The sequence below is a fragment of the Esox lucius genome, chromosome 19 (assembly GCF_011004845.1).
Source record: "Esox lucius isolate fEsoLuc1 chromosome 19, fEsoLuc1.pri, whole genome shotgun sequence".
Classification (NCBI taxonomy): Eukaryota; Metazoa; Chordata; class Actinopteri; order Esociformes; family Esocidae; genus Esox; species Esox lucius.
The window spans coordinates 23,294,403-23,312,697 of NC_047587.1; the positions used below are offsets into that span (position 1 = coordinate 23,294,403).

General features: G+C 40.1%; 1 protein-coding gene across 2 annotated transcripts in view; it reads left to right on the top strand.

Annotated features, from left to right (window-relative positions):
- roraa (RAR-related orphan receptor A, paralog a) overlaps window positions 1-18,295 on the top strand; it is a 300,817-nt gene that overhangs the window by 227,767 nt on the left and 54,755 nt on the right. Inside the window, exon 1 of one of the 2 annotated variants that reach the window (XM_010883848.3) lies at window positions 2,323-2,440. The exons of the other annotated variant lie outside the window; for it this stretch is intronic. Coding sequence (XP_010882150.1) covers window positions 2,410-2,440 — 31 coding nt within the window. The 5' untranslated portion in view covers window positions 2,323-2,409. Of the gene's footprint in view, window positions 1-2,322; window positions 2,441-18,295 lie in introns of those variants that run through there. 2 annotated transcript variants of the gene reach the window in all.

The following is an 18,295-nucleotide window of genomic DNA, read 5'->3' on the forward strand; positions in this document are numbered from 1 at the left end:
TGACGCCTTTCTTTTACCTTAGCCTGACCGCAAACACTCCCTCAGCTGACGCCTTTCTTTTACCTTAGCCTGACCGCAAACACTCCCTCAGCTGACGCCTTTCTTTTACCTTAGCCTGACCACAAACACTCCCTCAGCTGACGCCTTTCTTTTACCTTAGCCTGACCGCAAACACTCCCTCAGCTGACGCCTTTCTTTTACCTTAGCCTGACCACAAACACTCCCTCAGCTGACGCCTTTCTTTTACCTTAGCCTGACCGCAAACACTCCCTCAGCTAACGCCTTTCTTTTACCTTAGCCTGACCGCAAACACTCCCTCAGCTAACGCCTTTCTTTTACCTTAGCCTGAAGTATAAATCTACTTTTGAAAAGAAGACATGCATTGCTTTCAATTGCAATATTGCCTCAGTCCATTTGTATGTATCCTACACATCTTGTCATTACTGGACTTCGGTTTGCAGAACACACCCATTGCACCTTGTCTAACTGGGTGACTGGTTCTGGGTGGCTGGAGACATTCACAGCAGGGTGTTGAGCGTAACACTTGTTTTTCTGTCAACCACCAGAAACTGACTTTTCAAATTGATGCCCTTTTAACAATGTCACATTATTAATGTCCTGACACCAATGGTGTAGCTCAAGGGTACTCAAATTCTATTTTTAGTCAGGTCAAAACAAATGTCTTAGGTGGCAAAGGTCTGGATGGATTGGCATTTATTGTTGTAATAAACTTTCACCAGGCAACCCATGGGACCTCCCGCCTGGGCAAACGCCATAGTTATCAGAGGAACAGCGGATCATGTTCAACCTTTTTAACGTTTATTTCTAACTATTCCCAAAAAATATTGTGTGTTTAAAAGATACTAGTAATTGAATCTCTATTAACATGCAGTCCATGTTGATGACATTTTGGGTCTGGATCTCGATTTAGATTTTTTTTTCTGTGTGCAGGAAAGGTTCTCCCCTCGTTACATAGGAAAATACAAACTGGTAGGTATTCTCTTCAATATAGAACTATCAGATATCAACATCCATTCATTCTACAGATATCAACATCCATTCATTCTGTGTCACTTGTTTAATGCTTCGTTTTTTCCCAAATCTTTGAAGGGCATGAGAATGTGTTTCAAAATATTTTGTTTTTATTTGGTTAAAATCTCGAGCGATATTGAATGTAACTATGTTTTTCCTTAACAATGTATCCTAATATATGGGCATGAAAACCGTAAAATACTCTTAAGTTGTTTTTAACAGCACTACAAGAAATAATGAGTTGTACCTTAGCTTTAAGAAATATCGGAATGTTTTTGATCAAACTGCGTCTTAAAAATATTATACTTACTGAAAAGAGGTCTGAAAGACGTCTAAATAATGAAGGGGAATATGTTGTGTTTGTCTTGAGAAGGAATCATACCAGCTTATTTATGGGAATTCTAAATGAAGCCCAGATATTGGCCAGAGCAGGATGGTTCTAATACCAGAATATTGTATCAGAAAGTGCCAGCTGGTAAGGGGTCTGAATAGATCATCATTATAAGGGGGTAGAGAGAAACTCATCTGCTGGTCACTGTGGGGTGGGGGGATCAGCCATATTATATATATATAGTATTTCGTCACTATCTCCCCTTTCTCACCTGCCAGTGCTTGTGTGTGAGCTGAGAGGAGGAGAGAGTTGTGTGAGTCCTGTGGAGAGGTCAAGCTAAAGGGCTGAACCACTCGTCCGGCTGGGCTCTGCTCCCCTGGAGAAAGACATCTGAAGGCAGAATATATTGTAGTATATCTAGACAGAGGAGAGCCCATAAAAGGAGAGAAAAGGAGGAGAGGGCTTCTGTTATCCCTGGCCGCTGGGAGTTACACATCTCTAATTTCTCCCGATGGCTCTGCATTTTCAGTGTTATCTCCTTCCCTCATTCTCTCAATGAACGTCTACTTTTATTTCTCTTCACTTTTCTCTCCATTCCATCCGTCTATTTTTCTCTAGCCTTTTTATTGTGTAAATTATCTATGTTCTTAACATTACTCAAGCAGAGGAAATGGGAACGGGGGAAAAAAAGATGTCTAGCAGAGCTACTGTTATGACTTTATCCTATCACTTATCGATAAGCATGACAAGATTGGGAAAGTGTGCTGTGTCTAGAAAGTCATCAGACAAGCCTAGGCACTGCAATCAGTGGGAAAGGGGCCATGTTCCCTGCCTGAGCTCTCAGCGCCCCCACTGGCTGCCTGCTGTGCCAATCAAAGGCAGGGGGTGGAGAACAGGCAGACATTACTGCTGATGTCACAGTCACATGGATTCTCGTGTGGTCATGCTAGAGGCTGAGAGACAGAGCTGTGCCGGCCAGCTGCTGCTGAGACAGCAGTGGATGGCTTTCCGCTGGTGATAGTGCTCTCTTATGGACTCTGCGCTTAATGATGTATTTTGTGATTTCAGCAATGAAAGGTAAGAGCAGAATCCTTGCATGCTGTTTCCATGGTGCAAAAGGCATCTGTAGAGTAACAAGTAGGGAAGTGGAGCTTCTCTCTATTCACCGCCTGCCAACTCTTCGTTTCATTTGTAAGAAAAGAGTGTAGGAGAGAGGGTGAGAGACGGCGATGAGGCAGAGAGATAGTGACGGATGCAGAGAGAGAATAGCAAACTCCTCTGTGTTTATTTCAGGGAATAAAAATGTAGAAAAAATAGATATGTATGTATATATAATTTTTTTGCCTGAGCCAATATTCTGTTTTTGTATGCATGTAGGAAATGTATTTAGACATTTTACATGGATCGGAAATGTGCATATGTGATGTGTGTGTAATGGGATGTTGGGATGTTCTTGTGACTATGAACGTGATTGTTGCTGTGATGTCGGTTATGTCTGCTTTCTCTATGCAAGTGTGTGTGTGAGTGTGTGTGTTTCGTGTACTTAATAGATTGGAGCCAATGTGGTCATACTATAGCACAGATCTTTTTTTATGGAACTCTTGAGGGGCTGGACATGGTGGGGGTGGTGTTCCAGGACCCCCGTAGCAGTCCGTCCACCTCTGCCTCTAATCCTGTCGTTCCGGTCCAGAGGATCTGTCTGATTGTAGTCAAGAGTCGCATGGCAGAGAGGCAGTGTTGAACTTGGGTCGCAGACAGGGCGCGTGTTGCAGACTTGGATTTTTTGAGTTGATACTGGTGTGCATCTGTGTGTTGTGTTCTACTGACCTATTTTTGGGTAGTCGGTACAGTAATGCATGGCCGTGGGAGCAGGGCTGTGTCCTCCTCCAGTCTCAATATCGCAATCCTGAATCCGGTTCTCCCACCCCCACCGTGATACACTCTCAGGCAGACATACACACATGCATTACAATGTATTCACACAGGTTCACACACACAATAATTATTGCATGGGCTTTTACACATGCACGTGCATAGGCATGCACACACACACACACAGGCACGGAGTAAATAGTTACCGTTAGGTACAGGCAGCTGCAATGTCTTAGATGGGAAGTTGCAGTAATGGGAAAAGGGGTTGGATTCTGACATTGGTTGTCTTCTGCAGCCTCTGTTCTTTTCTTTGCAGACTACATTTCTGCATTGTTATTTCCTTAAAACATCCTAATTTCATATCGAACAAACATTATTTACTTACTTCATGGTATTCAGTACTGTGCAAAGGTCTTAGGCACCTGAAAGTTGAACTAAAGTAATTTATTTGAATAGTAAGTGTTTATTTGTAAAATAATAATAATATATATTATATTAATGTATTTATATATAAAAAATAAAAGGCCTTAGTTCCACCATCAGGTACATAGGATTTTTGCAGAGTTGTCCTATATATAAGGACATTTCATTCACAAAAGCTCCATGATTCAGTACAATTAATCTAATCAGATAAAACACAAAGAATAGATTTAATTGATGATATGAAACATTTTCAAATAAATACCTCTGATGGCTGAGATATAAGAATTGTGCATACACGTTTATTAGCCAAAAGACCAGGGTGTTTCATATGTTGATTTCGCTTTGGTCATGGGCTCTCTCTTTCTTTCTTGCTCTCTCTCTCTCTTTCTCTCTTTGTACAAAATCCCAGCCATACCACTACCTCTCAAGTACCTAATTACCTGTAATGGAAACATCCCTCTCATTACCCTGCGCAAATTAACCAGCCTACTCAGCACAATTAAGGGGAGAATTCAAGATATTAATTACACATTAAAGAAAGATGTTTGATGTACCAAAACTCAGGAAAAAAATAATATAATGTTTGTTTAATCAACATTCCAATTAACGCTTCATCAAGAGAATGTGTTTGGAGGCCACAGCAGTGCTTTTTGAAACCACTTCAAAACAACATTCCAATATGAAGCTATTGTGTTTCCATTTCCATTTTAGTCATTTAGTAGACGCCCTTACTCAGAGTGACTTACAGTTAGTTTGTGTGTACATTTTCAGATAGCTACATGGAACAACCACACAATTCAGTAGTAGTAAGTACATCCTGCCCACTGATGCAGCTGTCAGCGCAGTCAGTTCTGGGGGCAGGGCTAAGGATGCTTTAACACAGCAGTAAATATTTCCTGTATAGGTTTGGTGCTCTACGTCTCCTATTAACAAGCAGCTGGCTGAGGTGTTTTTGAGTAGTGCCCTTATGTTGCAGGCCTTCTCACATCACAACAGAGGTTTGTAATAAGATTGATTGGAATCTAGTTTAGGACTAGATTATTCAGAAAGCTACACAAAAATCAACACACATACACATTTTAAAAGATTCATGCCCGGAACTGAAGGTTACAAAAATAATGTAAATGTATCTGAGACCAAAATGTATGATTTGGCAGCAGCCTTAGTGAAGTTTTGCAATGCCATTGGCAATATTTTGATTATGTCTGTTCCATACAAAGCAATACCAAGTAATATGCTCAGTGCTACCACTACGTAAACCACAATGTGCCTCTATACATTGCAGTTTGCAGCCTGATCTGTTGACAGTTGGGGTGTGTGCTGTCAAAAGCTTAACATTTTTGTGTGAGTGTCAATTCAGATATACTGCATAGCATATAACAACATTTATTGTCACAAATATCCATTATAAACAGTTATGTTTGCTATGTAGCCATACCTCAGTCCGTAGCCCTTGGGATTTTTAATTAAGTTTTCCTTGTGACTCACCTTGATGTTCCAGTGGAACTACTAAACCTTCCATTAACTTTTGTTACTACATAAACCTCAGCAGGTTTGAAGAACGTTTTGTTCAATCTAGCTACCTAACATTGGCCAACAATAATGTCTTTTGAGTAGTTTAAATAGAATGAATAATTTTCTAAATGCAATACCACATATTTCCCTGCTATTGGTTCGATCACATTCTAGTTTAGATACTGTCATTTGTAATCTGTCCGCATCATCCATCAGCTTTAAACTGAGAGGTTTGGTTTAATTTGGCGGTTTTCTGCCATAAGAATGATACAGTAGATACCTACTTTTGATTGGACAAAAGGTGTGGTAATTGGTAAAATTATAGGCAATGATTGGTTAATTTAGCATTGAATTATTCAGTCACAGAATTTCAGAAATGTCAAGGGACTGAAAGATCTTTTCTGGCACAGTACCTCGGTTGAGGAAATGGACTGGCATTTCCACAGGTTATTAAAGTGTGTGAGGTGTGCTGCTGTCTGGAGCGCACTGTGAGACCGGCACGATGTAAGTTCTGGATCCTGGCCGCGTGTGGACAGACTAGTTAATTAGATATTGACTGCCCATTGAGAGCATGGATTTTTCATTTAGCTCCAGAGAGGCTCTGAGGACAGGGACGTGCAGTCTGGAGAGAGAGCAGGGACTGCAGGAAGGAGCGTGACACAGCCATGGCATTACCCAGGACTGATGGTCATACCCTGTTCCCTGTACTCTGCCATATGCTGTGGCTGTTCTGTGCACTGATATGCACAGTCCTCCACCCCAGCACTTGGCGATGGTTGACAGCTTGGCAAAGCACACAGGTGTCAGTCACACCTCACACTCCTGACAGATTAACTCAATCACTGGCCTGAGGTTATATCAGATAGTGCTCTCCTGAGATTTTGTTTTTTTTCTTTATCACAGTGCGTTCTGATACAGTGGCTCACAAAGTCAATATAACTCCGGTTGCCCTGTGTTCGAACAGTATTACACTATTTAAGTATTGATTTTGACCTGATACTGGAATGGTGTAGGTTTCCCTGATGAGCAGATACTGCACATATACTTTATGTGCAGGTTCGGCCTTCCCCTACCACTGTGAATTTACGTGTATTTTCATAACATGAGCATTCATACTAAGTCTTTTATGGGTGTCTTTCTGTCATGCAGAATTAGTCATTCTTGCTGTGCTATATTGTTCTAATACTCCCCTGCCCTTAAATAACCTTCCATAACTGACCTTTAACTAAAACCCACCCAACTGATCACTCACAAACAGAAGAGGAGAAATCTATTTCAGTAGACAGAAATGTAAGCTGTTTGAGAAAGGCACATATAAGTAGGTAAAGAGAGAGAAGGGAAAGATGGAGAGAAAGAGAGAAGGGAAAGATGGAGAGAAAGGCAAATAAACAAAGACAGACAGACAGGCAGACAAACAAAGACAGACAGGCAAACAGACAAAGGCAGACAGACAGACAGACAGACAGGCAAACAGACAAAGACAGACAGACAGGCAAACAGACAAAGACAGACAGACAGACAGGCAGACAGGCAAACAGACAAAGACAGGCACACAGACAGACAAAGACAGACAGACAGGCAGACAGACAGACAAAGACATGCCAACAGACAAAGACAGACAGACAGGCAGACAGGCAAACAGACAAAGACAGACAGACAGGCAAACAGACAAAGACAGACAGGCAAACAGACAAAGACAGACAGGCAGGCAGACAGACAGTGAGAGTAAGGGTGAGAGATTAGAGTGTATTGAGAGTAGCCAGTGGATTGGGAGCTAAAAGCAGATAGGGGATTATTTTGCTGTTGCTTTCAGTTTCCGAAGGTCTGTTAGAAAGGCACGGCTCTGTATGCAGCATCAGTGTTTACTTGTGATCTCAGTATCCACTGCCCTTTTGTCTGGTTGTCCATGATATGCATACATTTTCACAATGGATATCATTTTATTAATACATCATTTTAGTAAAATTATATCACATCAATGCTCTTTTTCCATTTATCTTCGCTTCCCACCCCTGTACCTGCAGTAGTGTCCTCCCAGGCTTTTCTGGCCGGGGCCAATAAGTTAAAAGCGATTAAGTGAATTGCTTTTTGTTTTTCTGTTATTCTGTGTCTTGTAGCATTGCCTGTTTTTTTCCATTTGTCTCTAGAGAGCTGTCCACTAGCCTTTTGAAGTTGCATCAAAAAGGAAATGGGGGAGAAAAAGCATTATTGATTTTGTGTTTTGTCTGACTCAAATGCTGAGGAATAAAGACACACGGAGAAAGGTGTTGGCACTGGCTCTTTTCTCAAAGAGAGAAGGAGTGAGACAGATCGGGTGAACAGACATGTATAAGTGAGGAACTCCAGACAGAGTTAATGCATCTCTCCCCAGAGCCCTCTGCTCTGTTCAGTTTGGCTGTCTCCCAGGCTCGCTATACCTTTGTGCTCGTCTTATAATCCTCACAGTAAATAAAGCCCATTGAAGAAGTCCAGAGACAAACGTCTCTAGTCTCTCCTCCCACATGTCAGATACTGTATCTTATCCAAGCTCCATCAGGTCGGTGTCATTCCCGCTAAGTTAAACTGCTTTTCTCTGAAAAGCCAAGCTGCTCAGTTCTCAGATGTAATCAAATCTATCCGCTAGGTAAGTGGCGGGCTAGAAGAGAAGAGGATCATTGTTTGTGTGCTGTTTCACCCTAACCTCTCCTGTGTCAGTGGCTAATGAAAGCTGAGTTGTCCTCTGCTGTAATTCACGTGACGGTGATAAGAACGGCCCTGTCTGGCTGGAGCTGACAACACCGTGTTTCACGTCATGTTTAGCGTTTCATGACTAGCGACGCGATGTTAAGTAGACCGGCCTTATTTTCTACCAATATCGAATGGCATTACTCTTTTTGGTGTTTTGTATCCAACATCTTCCATTAGTGAAACTGCCCATGGACAAGGTGCTCAGGTAGCCAACATTAAATGAAGACATTGTAACCGGGGTTTGGTTGTAACATAATGTGTTTTACACGTAAGGAAGTGCAACTCTTTTTACCGACACCAGAGTAACGAGTCATTTTTTTGCGACTCATTCAACGGTATCATTTATTCGTAAGGCTGGCAGCAGATTTCTACAATTTGATCACTGGCAGGATTCATAGGCAATCCTACAGCTCAGTGCTCCAAACAAATGGAAGTTTTATTTTTCATTGGAAGAGGAAAATCGAACACGCTTTAGCAGCATTATAAAGACGTGTTTATAGTAACTGATTATTGGATGGTGGTTGCAATAAGGAATGCAGTTTGTTGATTATTTATTGTAATGACACACACAAATGTATAGAATCAAAACACTGCTTAAGTTATAAATAGTCAAGAATAATTGAGCGACTTCTTCAATTTTATAATAAGTTTGAACGACTGACAACATAATCCTGCAATATCACTGGTTCATCAGCTTTGGTGTAGTATAAATATATTGGCCAAACAATTATCCAGGGCAGGTGCATATTGGATATGTGTGGATTCCTGTTTTGCATGCCTGTGTGCATGTTTTGAAAGTACCGCCGCTAGGAGAATGGTGTCTGGAATGATGGCCGGGTGTAAAAGCCACCAACTCACACTTCTGTACTCAGGTTATGGGTTTGGTCAGTACTCAATACTACTAACTTAACCCATAACCTTAACCACAGTGGAAATGTTATCAAACCTTAACCTTCCCTTTGCATACGTCTACATTTGTGTAGTAGAGAAGTGTTTCATGGAGAAAAAAAAGTGACCCCAAGGGGTAAATTCTGCTTTACTTGACGATATAAACTGGAAAAAAGCATGGCTCCTGTCCTACAAATTTAGCATTTCAGATAAAGTTAGAGAATTTCATCTAGAAATCCTACATAAAATATATCCAGCCAATGCTTACATCTCCTTATTTACAGATATTGATCCTAATTGTACATTTTCTAATTCCTTCCCTGAAACACTTCGTCATCTCTTTTATGATTGTGCCCTTGTGAAAATGTTCTGTAGTTACCTGAAATCACATGTTGAATATTATTATATTAATGGCTCATTGAAGGATGACGATATCATTTCCTACTATGTTGCAAAAGCAAAATATTTAATTTTAGATTTATTGATTCTGATGGGTAAATACACAAATGTAAAAAAAAAGGTTTGAGATTTCTACATTAATTGAATTCTCTAATTGAATCCCTAAAATGTATAAATAACCAAAGAAGTATCAACACAGTGAGATATTACAATAGTTTATTTGTCATCTAATCTGCCATTCCTTTTTTTCCTTTTTAAATTTGTATTTATAAAGTTTTTGTTTTGTGTGTTATCTGTCAAAATGTGTTTTGTGTATTGTTTCATTTTAATGTACCGATTTGAAATGTTTCACTTTCACTAACAATACATGTTTTATGTATATTCTTTATTTTTTTTATAATGTAGATGCACGTTATAGAAGACTGTGTGTTTGTTGTCACCCGTGTGCAGAGAAAAACAGATAGTTCTGTAGGGAGCAGCTGAGATGAGAAATACTCATTTAATTATCATCGTTTGAACAATTAGTAATACATACTTCATCAGTAGGGAGTCTGGCTTCCTCTGGACATTACTGAAACCAATCAACAACATTTCTTGAAAGATTTGTTCTTTTTACTGAATGACTAGAAAAGGTCAGAGTCAGTAGGAGTCAAGTCATACCACTTTTAAAAGTTAAGTGATACATTTACTGAAGCATTATTATATTGTACTCACAGGAATAGCTGCTCAGCTTGGAAAGGAGACATGACATGAATTTGGAGAGTCATGAAGTAAAGATACGTGCATAAAGGCCTAGAAAGATTGTTGACAGATGTTATGAACCTGTTTTATAGGCCACCTGCATAAAAGCAAAACATATAAGTAAAGTACCAAAACAACTTGTTAGTGCAGGCACATGCAAGACAAGGACATGTGGCTAGTATAAAACAAATCACATAGTAAAACCTTCAAGTGCAACAAATACACTACTTGCCCAACATTAAGAAAAAACACACAACTTCCTTCACACCAGAGATTTTGGAGCATATTTCCTCTGCATGGATGCATACTGCAGATCCATGGAGGGATGATACATGAGTAGTTGCTGGAATTTTGATTAAATCAGGGAACAGAGAGAAAGAAGTAAAACCAATTTAACTAAGATTGTTGCAACAGGCTCACCGTGACACAACGTGATTACAAAAGGGAGGGAACTGAGTGAGCAGTTTGATTAGGTGTCCTTGCAGAGGCCTTCAGGGGAGGGGGGTACTTGGATGGCATCATTTAGTTCTGATCAGCCACCTGCATGTCCTTCAGTCTGTAAAGAAACACAACAACGCTCCCCTGGAGGAGTACTCCATAGCACTAGTGGGTGTTGTTCCTGCTTGCTACTTCACATTAAATGCTGTTTAATGGGTGGAAATCAGTATCTCTTTGCACTCAAAATAGACCTAGTTAGATGTCCTATCTCTGTATATTTCCCATTATAATGTCTGTAATGTCTGTGAGCATGGGCCCCTCATTGAGGCCACCTCAATGGTGACATAGTCAATATCAATTGATTGCCAATTTGCCTAATCTATCTTGGTGAGCCGGTTTGTGCTGTGATTGTATGACAAATCAGGGTAGATCCTTCAAGGACAAATTGGTTGAGCAGGAGGTATCAACCGATTAACCTGGTAATCCCACCCAGTTGACTACATAATTGTGGATGTCCTGAATGGTGATTTATATGCAGGAACTCAGAGTTAAGTTAACTTACTATCTTTTGGACCATCCCCATGAAAGCCTTTATCTTGACTGTGATTACATTAGGCCACAACACAGAAAAGTATAGCCCAGACTTGAGGAATGCCTAATTGAGACCCATACAGGCCTCAGAGTGAAAGTATCTCACAAAGTTAAAGGCTTTAACCTTGTAACTTCTCCAAACTAAGTTGTGTGAAATGCATCTAATTATGATAATCATAAATAACAAAGGAAAACAGCCTTGTTTTAACAGACCACTTACATTTGATTTTTATGCACATATATTTGTTAGAAAGAAAATAAATACTGCTTCAGTGCTTATTACCAGATGAAAAGATAGTGTTAGTAAATATACAGTAGGCTATATATAATTCAGTCCCTGCAATTTGTAAATAAGCCCAGGAAAGTGAATAGATCTTTTGACCTCATGGATTTTTTTGGTTTATTTAAAACCAAAATTTTTGCTTTAAATTCCTCTACTAGAAGAGCAGCAGGGCCAACACAGAAGGAATCTTTTAAAGAGACAATGGCCCTTATTCATGAAACCTCCTTAGAAAACAGGTCGAAATGAGCGCAAATGTCATCACAGATTGATACATCTGATAAAGCCGTGAACGTGAGAACGTGCTGCACCTGTCCTTATTTACATATGACACACCTGTAATTTATGCGGGTGTGGTGATCAGCAACCTATGAATTGACAGATTTCAAAATAAATAAGCGGCTTATTAACCATTCGTCATTCTCCAAGACGAAGTCAGCACAGTTACGGAACACTTTCACGTCTCAGCCCAGAGCCAAAGTTCTTTAAAAGAGCAAGCTCTGCCATCATTAGGATAACTGCTCGACCCAGAACCACTGGTTTATTTATCCTCTCACTAGTCAATTTAAGACCTGTTAGCTAATCAAGATGCCAGCCATGAAATTAGTATGTCGATACGGCCTGAGTGACTTAGCAAAGCAAAGTAAAGCAAGTTTATTTGTCTAGCGCATTTCATACACAAATGCATTTCATACTGTACAAACGCATGAACAACAGAAATAAGAGACAAAATGCAGAATAAAGTTAAATAAATAAATAAAACAATAATAGCCTACGGTAGTGATCCAATATTTAATATTGTGGTACCTTTGTATGTATTATATTCCTCGTCATCTTATTTTATATTGCCTATTATTCTTATTGTGGTTGTTGTTACCATTGTTGTTTTTCGTAAAAATGATTTATTTTTTGTTGGTTTGCACGGTCTGTCGGCATTGATGAATACCAGCTCAGATGAACTGATCAATACCAGCTCTGATGAACTGATGAATTATTGAATACCGACTCAGATGAACTGATGAATTGATGAATTCCAGCTCAGATGAACTGATGAATTGATGAATACCAGCTCAGATGAACTGATGAATACCAGCTGTGATGAACTGATGAATTGATGAATGCCAGCTCAGATGAACTGATGAATTGATGAATACCAGCTCTGATGAACTGATGAATACCAGCTAAGATGATCTGATGAATTGATGAATACCAACTCAGATGAACTGATGAATTGATGAATACCAGCTCTGATGAACTGATGAATACCAGCTAAGATGATCTGATGAATTGATGAATACCAACTCAGATGAACTGATGAATTGATGAATGCCCGCTCAGATGAACTGATGAATTGATGAATACCAGCTCTGATGAACTGATGAATACCAGCTAAGATGATCTGATGAATTGATGAATACCAACCCAGATGAACTGATGAATTGATGAATGCCCGCTCAGATGAACCGATGAATTGATGAATGCCAGCTCTGTCGGTGAAATTATCATACAATCATTTTAAGATCAAATTTGATCATACGTACGTTTCATGAATGAGGGCCAATATGTGTGTGTGTGTGTCAGGGCTCAGTGGGAAGGAGGTTGGGTGGATTTAGGCTGGCAGTGGAGAAGCTCTTGACCTTTCTTAGATGAGCCCCCACCCTCACCAACTACATAGAATATGTGATTACTGATTATGAGTTCACTCCCCATCATGCTGAGCAGTCTGCATTTTGCCATCCATCTCTTTCCAGCTGAACTGATTAATATAAGGAGCTGAAGAGCTGAAGAAGGAGCTACATCTCAGAGATTGCAAAAAGGCTCTCACAGAGGATAGTAATCTGGAGTACAGCTGGCAATCACCCAGCACTGGCTCAAGAGGCTTTTTGGGTTGTTTTTTTGTTGTTGTTTTGAAGTCATTTTGTGGGGGGGTTCTTGCTGTATTTGCTCCCCTGGGCTGTCCTTGTTTCTGGATGAGAGCACTCCCTGTGCTGAGCGCAGGTCCTTGTCTGCCTAGCTCCCTGTCTGCTTGAGCATGGCCCAGCGCCGCGTCCTGAACAACAGCAGTGTCAGCACAGCCCCAAGCTCAAAATCCCAGGATGTGCTTATGATCACCCTCTTACAGAAGGAGACCAATTTGGACCGAAAAATGAACTTAATTCTTTCATTATAGATCCAAGTGAAGATCCTTAGCGCCCGCTAGTGGCTAACCCTGCCTAGGCTAGTCCGAGGGCTGTGAATGTGAAATGTTTATTTCAGCACTTTTCAATTTTGTTGAAAACAATATATAATTAAGCAATAAGGCATGAGGGGGTGATTGCTAATGCAATTAGAACAGTAAAATGTGATTTACTGCCATACCCGTGGTATACAGTGTCTTATAGACCATTTGATTGTGAATGCTGATTGGCTGGGTATGACATCAAATCAAATTTTACTGCTCTAATTGGTAATCGGCATTGATTTTGAAAATATGACTGATCATGCAAAACAAACAGTCTTTTAATTAAGGATAGTGATCATATGAAGCCATGTATTATCACATAGTTGTTTGGCTCCTTTTTAAATCAAAGATAACAGCAATCACCCAAATGGCCCTAATCAAAAGTTTACATACCCTTGAATGTTTGGCCTTGTAACAGACACACAAGGTGACACACACAGGTGAAAATGTCAATTAAAGGTTAATATCCCACACCTGTGGCTTTTTAAATTGCAATTAGTGTCTGTGTAAAAATAGTCATTGAGTTTGTTAGCTCTTACGTGGATGCGATGAGCAGGCTACATACTAAGCCATGGGGTGCAGAAAAGAACTGTCAAAAGACCTCTGTAACAAGGAAATGGAAATGTATAAAGATGGAAAAGGATTTAAAAAGATATCCAATGCCTTGCAAATGCCAGTAAGTACTGTTCAATCACTTATTAAGAGGTAGAACATTCGGGGATCTCTTGATACCAAGCCAAGTTCAGGTAGACCAAGAAAGATTTCAGACAAAACTTTAAGAAGAATTGTTCAGGATGCAAACAAAAACCCACAGGTAACTTCAGGAGAAATACAGGCTGCTCTGGAAAAAGACGGTGTGGTTGTTTCAAGGAACACAATACATGAACAAAAATGAGCTGCGTGGTCGAGTGACCAGAAAGAAGCTATTACTGTGCCAATGCCACCAAAAAAGCCTGAAAGAAGCTATTACTGTGCCAATGCCACCAAAAAAGCCTGAAAGAAGCTATTACTGTGCCAATGCCACCAACACCTTGACACGTCTCACAGTCTATGGTACACTGTAAATTAGAGTGATGAGATCAAAATAAGGCTTTATGGTCACAACAAGCACTATGTTTGGAGAGGTTCTTCAAGGCCTAAAGTGAACAGAATACCATGAAGCATGGTGGTGCTTCACTGATGTTTTATTGGGGGGTGTGAGCTCTAAAGGCACAGGGAATCTTGTGGAAATTGATGGCAAGATGAATGCAGCATGTAATCAGAAAATACTGGCAGTCAATTTTTATTCTTCTGTACGAAAGCTGCGCATGGGACGCTCTTGGACTTTCCAGCACAAAATGACCCTAAGGACAAGGCCAAGTTGACCCTCCAGTGGTTACAGCAGAAAAGGGTTAAGGTTCTGGAGTGGCCATCACAGTCTCCTGACCTTAATATCATCTCTGGGGAGATCTCAAACATGCGGTTCATGCAAGATGACCAAAGACTTTGCATGACCTGGAGACATTTTGCCAAGACAAATGGGCAACTATACCACCTGCAAGAATTCAGGGCTTCATAGACAACTATTACAAAATACTTAATACAATACACAGTTTTAAGAACTAAGGGTATGCAGACTTTTGAACAGGGGTCATTTAATTTTTTTTTTGTTGCCATGTTTTGTTTTATGATTGTGCCATTCTGTTATGACCTACAATTGAATGTGAATCCCATAAGAAATAAAACACGTGTTTTGTCTACTCACTCATGTTTTATTTACAAATGGTACATATATTACCAATTCTCCAAGGGTATGCATACTTTTGAGCACAACTGGACAGTGGGAGAACAAGTATTTGATACACTGCCGATTTCGCAGGTTTTCCCACTTACAAAGTGTTAGAAATCAGCGGTTACGTATAGTGGTCAAATAATGTAGAACACGTATCAAATTGAGGGAGAAGTTCGCTCAAGTTTATTGGAAAATTGCAGCACAGATGTCATTCGGTGAACGTTCCGTTATCTTTTCACTGTAATGTTGGTTACAAGCTAGCCTATACATTAAGGGCGTCTCTACATAGCAAAGATCAGGTTTCCAAGACGGTAACCCCCATGCCAAATGGTCAATGTGAACATTCCTGGGGTTATCGGAGCGCAACCTACAGAGAGAATCTAAACAGAGGTTTCTGTTGTTCTCATTGTCTAGGCACATTCACTTCCAATGAAACATACATTCATATTGTAGTTGGTAATGCTCAGATTCCACAAAAGCATCCAGATGGTCATTGGCAAACTTCAGACGGGCCTGGACATGCGCTGCCTTGAGCAGCGGGACCTTGCGTGCGCTGCAGGATTTTAATCCATGACAGCGTAGTGTGTTACTAATGGTTTTCTTTGAGACTGTGGTCCCAGCTCTCTTCAGGTCATTGACCAGGTCCTGCTGTGTAGTTCTGGGCTGATCCCTCACCTTCCTCATGATCATTGATGCCCCACAAGGTGAGATCTTGCATGGAGCCCCAGACCAAGGGAGATTGACCATAATTTTGAACTTTTTCTAATAATTGAGCCAACAGTTGTTGCCTTCTCACCAAGCTGCTTGCCTATTGTCCTTTAGCCCATCCCAGCCTTGTGCAGGTCTACAATTCTATCCCTGATGTCCTTACACAGCTCTCTGGTCTTGGCCATTGTGGAGAGGTTGGAGTCTGTTTGATTGAGTGTGTGGACAGGTGTCTTTTATACAGGTAACAAGTTCAAACAGGTGCAGTTAATACAGGTAATGAGTGGAGAACAGGAGGGCTTCTTAAAGAAATACTAACAGGTCTGTGAGAGCCAGAATTCTTACTGGTTGATAGGTGATCAAATACTTATGTGATGCAATAAAATGCACATTTATTATAAAAGAATCCTACAATGTGATTTTGGGGATTTTTGTTTTAGATTCCGTCTCTCACAGTTGAAGTGTACCTATGATAAGACCTCTACATGCTTTGTAAGTAGGAAAACCTGCATAATCGGCAGTGTATCAAATACTTGTTCTCCCCACTGGATATAGTATCTATTCAAATAAGTTCTTAACACAAACTTATCAGATTCAGTCATATTGCATGTTATGCTGGCCAGGATCCACACAAAGCTTAAGGGGCACTCTCCCCTTCCCTACAGCATTCACTTACCTAGCACGATGACATGAATTTTGCAACCTACTCCTAAATATTAGAAGTCTGACATGTTGTCTGTTGGGAAAATAGTAAATGTTTCAGTCCGATTCTTCACTTTAGGCTAGTAACAACAGCAGCAGCATCATTTTGCTTAGTAATTATAGCCCACTTAAAATGTGAATGGGATCAAATTCATATTTAAATTGGCTAGCTGACTAGTGTACTTCTTTAATCCAAAATTACTAACCCAAATTAATAAATAAATAGTTAAAGCTGGCATTCAAAAAACTGTTTCCATTGCTGGAAATGTGTCTATGTCCATAGAAACTAGTCCCATCGTTATATTACAAACACAGATCATTTTATATGTTAAATAGGGAAAAAAGACTGAGAGAAATAGAGACTCTGAAACAAATGTACTTCCAGTTCTTTAATGTGTGGGCTGTATATTTAGGGTAACATTAAACATACTTATGTAGTTAAATGGAACATGTGGCTTCCACTGTATCATTTAGAAGCCAATGTTTGTCCAATATCTACAGTATGTGTTTGTTTACTGAAGAAAAGTGAAGATAGGACAACAACAGAGACACACACAAAATTATTATTACTAAAAACAATTGTACCTTAATCTGCAGCATAGCAGTTTAGTCTGATTTCATCATTTACATATTTTTTGGGAAAATCCCAATGGGAGAAATAAGGAAGCTTGCGAGTGCAAGGATGGAAGGTTTTCCAAAGTAAATAGTTTTGCTAAATAACTGCATTAATACCACAAAATTACTAATCTTGCTAATGGACGTGTTAGTTTCAAATTACTGCAGTTATAGTGCCCTGCAACTACAACCTTTTTGTAACAGTGTTTTGGCTTTTGACAATAATGGTGTGAGGGTGACAGGTTGGTGCAGTGGGTACACTGTATGGTTGTTGTTACTGGTTGTTCTGTCCCAGTACTGTTATCTCTGAAAATGAGAGCTCAAATGCAAGTTTTGGGTTATTATTTCCCCCCCCGGCCATGGTCCAGTTGCCTCAGTGTGCCACTAGCTGACATACACCAACACAGAAAATGGACGCATCAGATAAATTGAAAGAAATTGAAACTCTTTTTGCTAGAGAACTTGTGTTTGAGGGATTTTATTTGAACTCTATATTAGGTACAGTTTGCAGGCTGTTTAATTTATCTCTGCAGCAGTGAAACAAATTGATTTCTTTCTTCAGGAAAAGCTGGCATGACTGCTTTATTTGCTTGAAGGGATCTGCCTCTAAGTTACAAATCAGCTACTGTCTTCAAGTTTTGTTTTTGTCAATAGTTGGAGGGGAGTGCTACATGGTTCGGTCCTGTTTCCCCTGCGCTGATGGCTGTGTTATTTCCTTTCATGTGTGACTTCAGGGCAACTGAGGAGGAATCTGCCCAAACAGAATGTTTTCAATTATTATCAAAGCTGTGCAGCCCACCGCTGTCCTCGAATGACAAACTGCCAGCTCTAACACTGGGCCAACAGGGCCCAGTCCACACATTTTAGGAATGCTAAGGGCAATGGTAAAATATACTGTCTGGTCGATTCCCGCCCAGGGACACAGCTAGGGGACCTAGTTACAAAATAAATGAAGAGTAACATTTGTGTTTATTAGGTAACCATGGCAATGTGCAACTCAACGCAGGGCAGGGTTACTTTTCACGTTTCCAGCAACATGACATC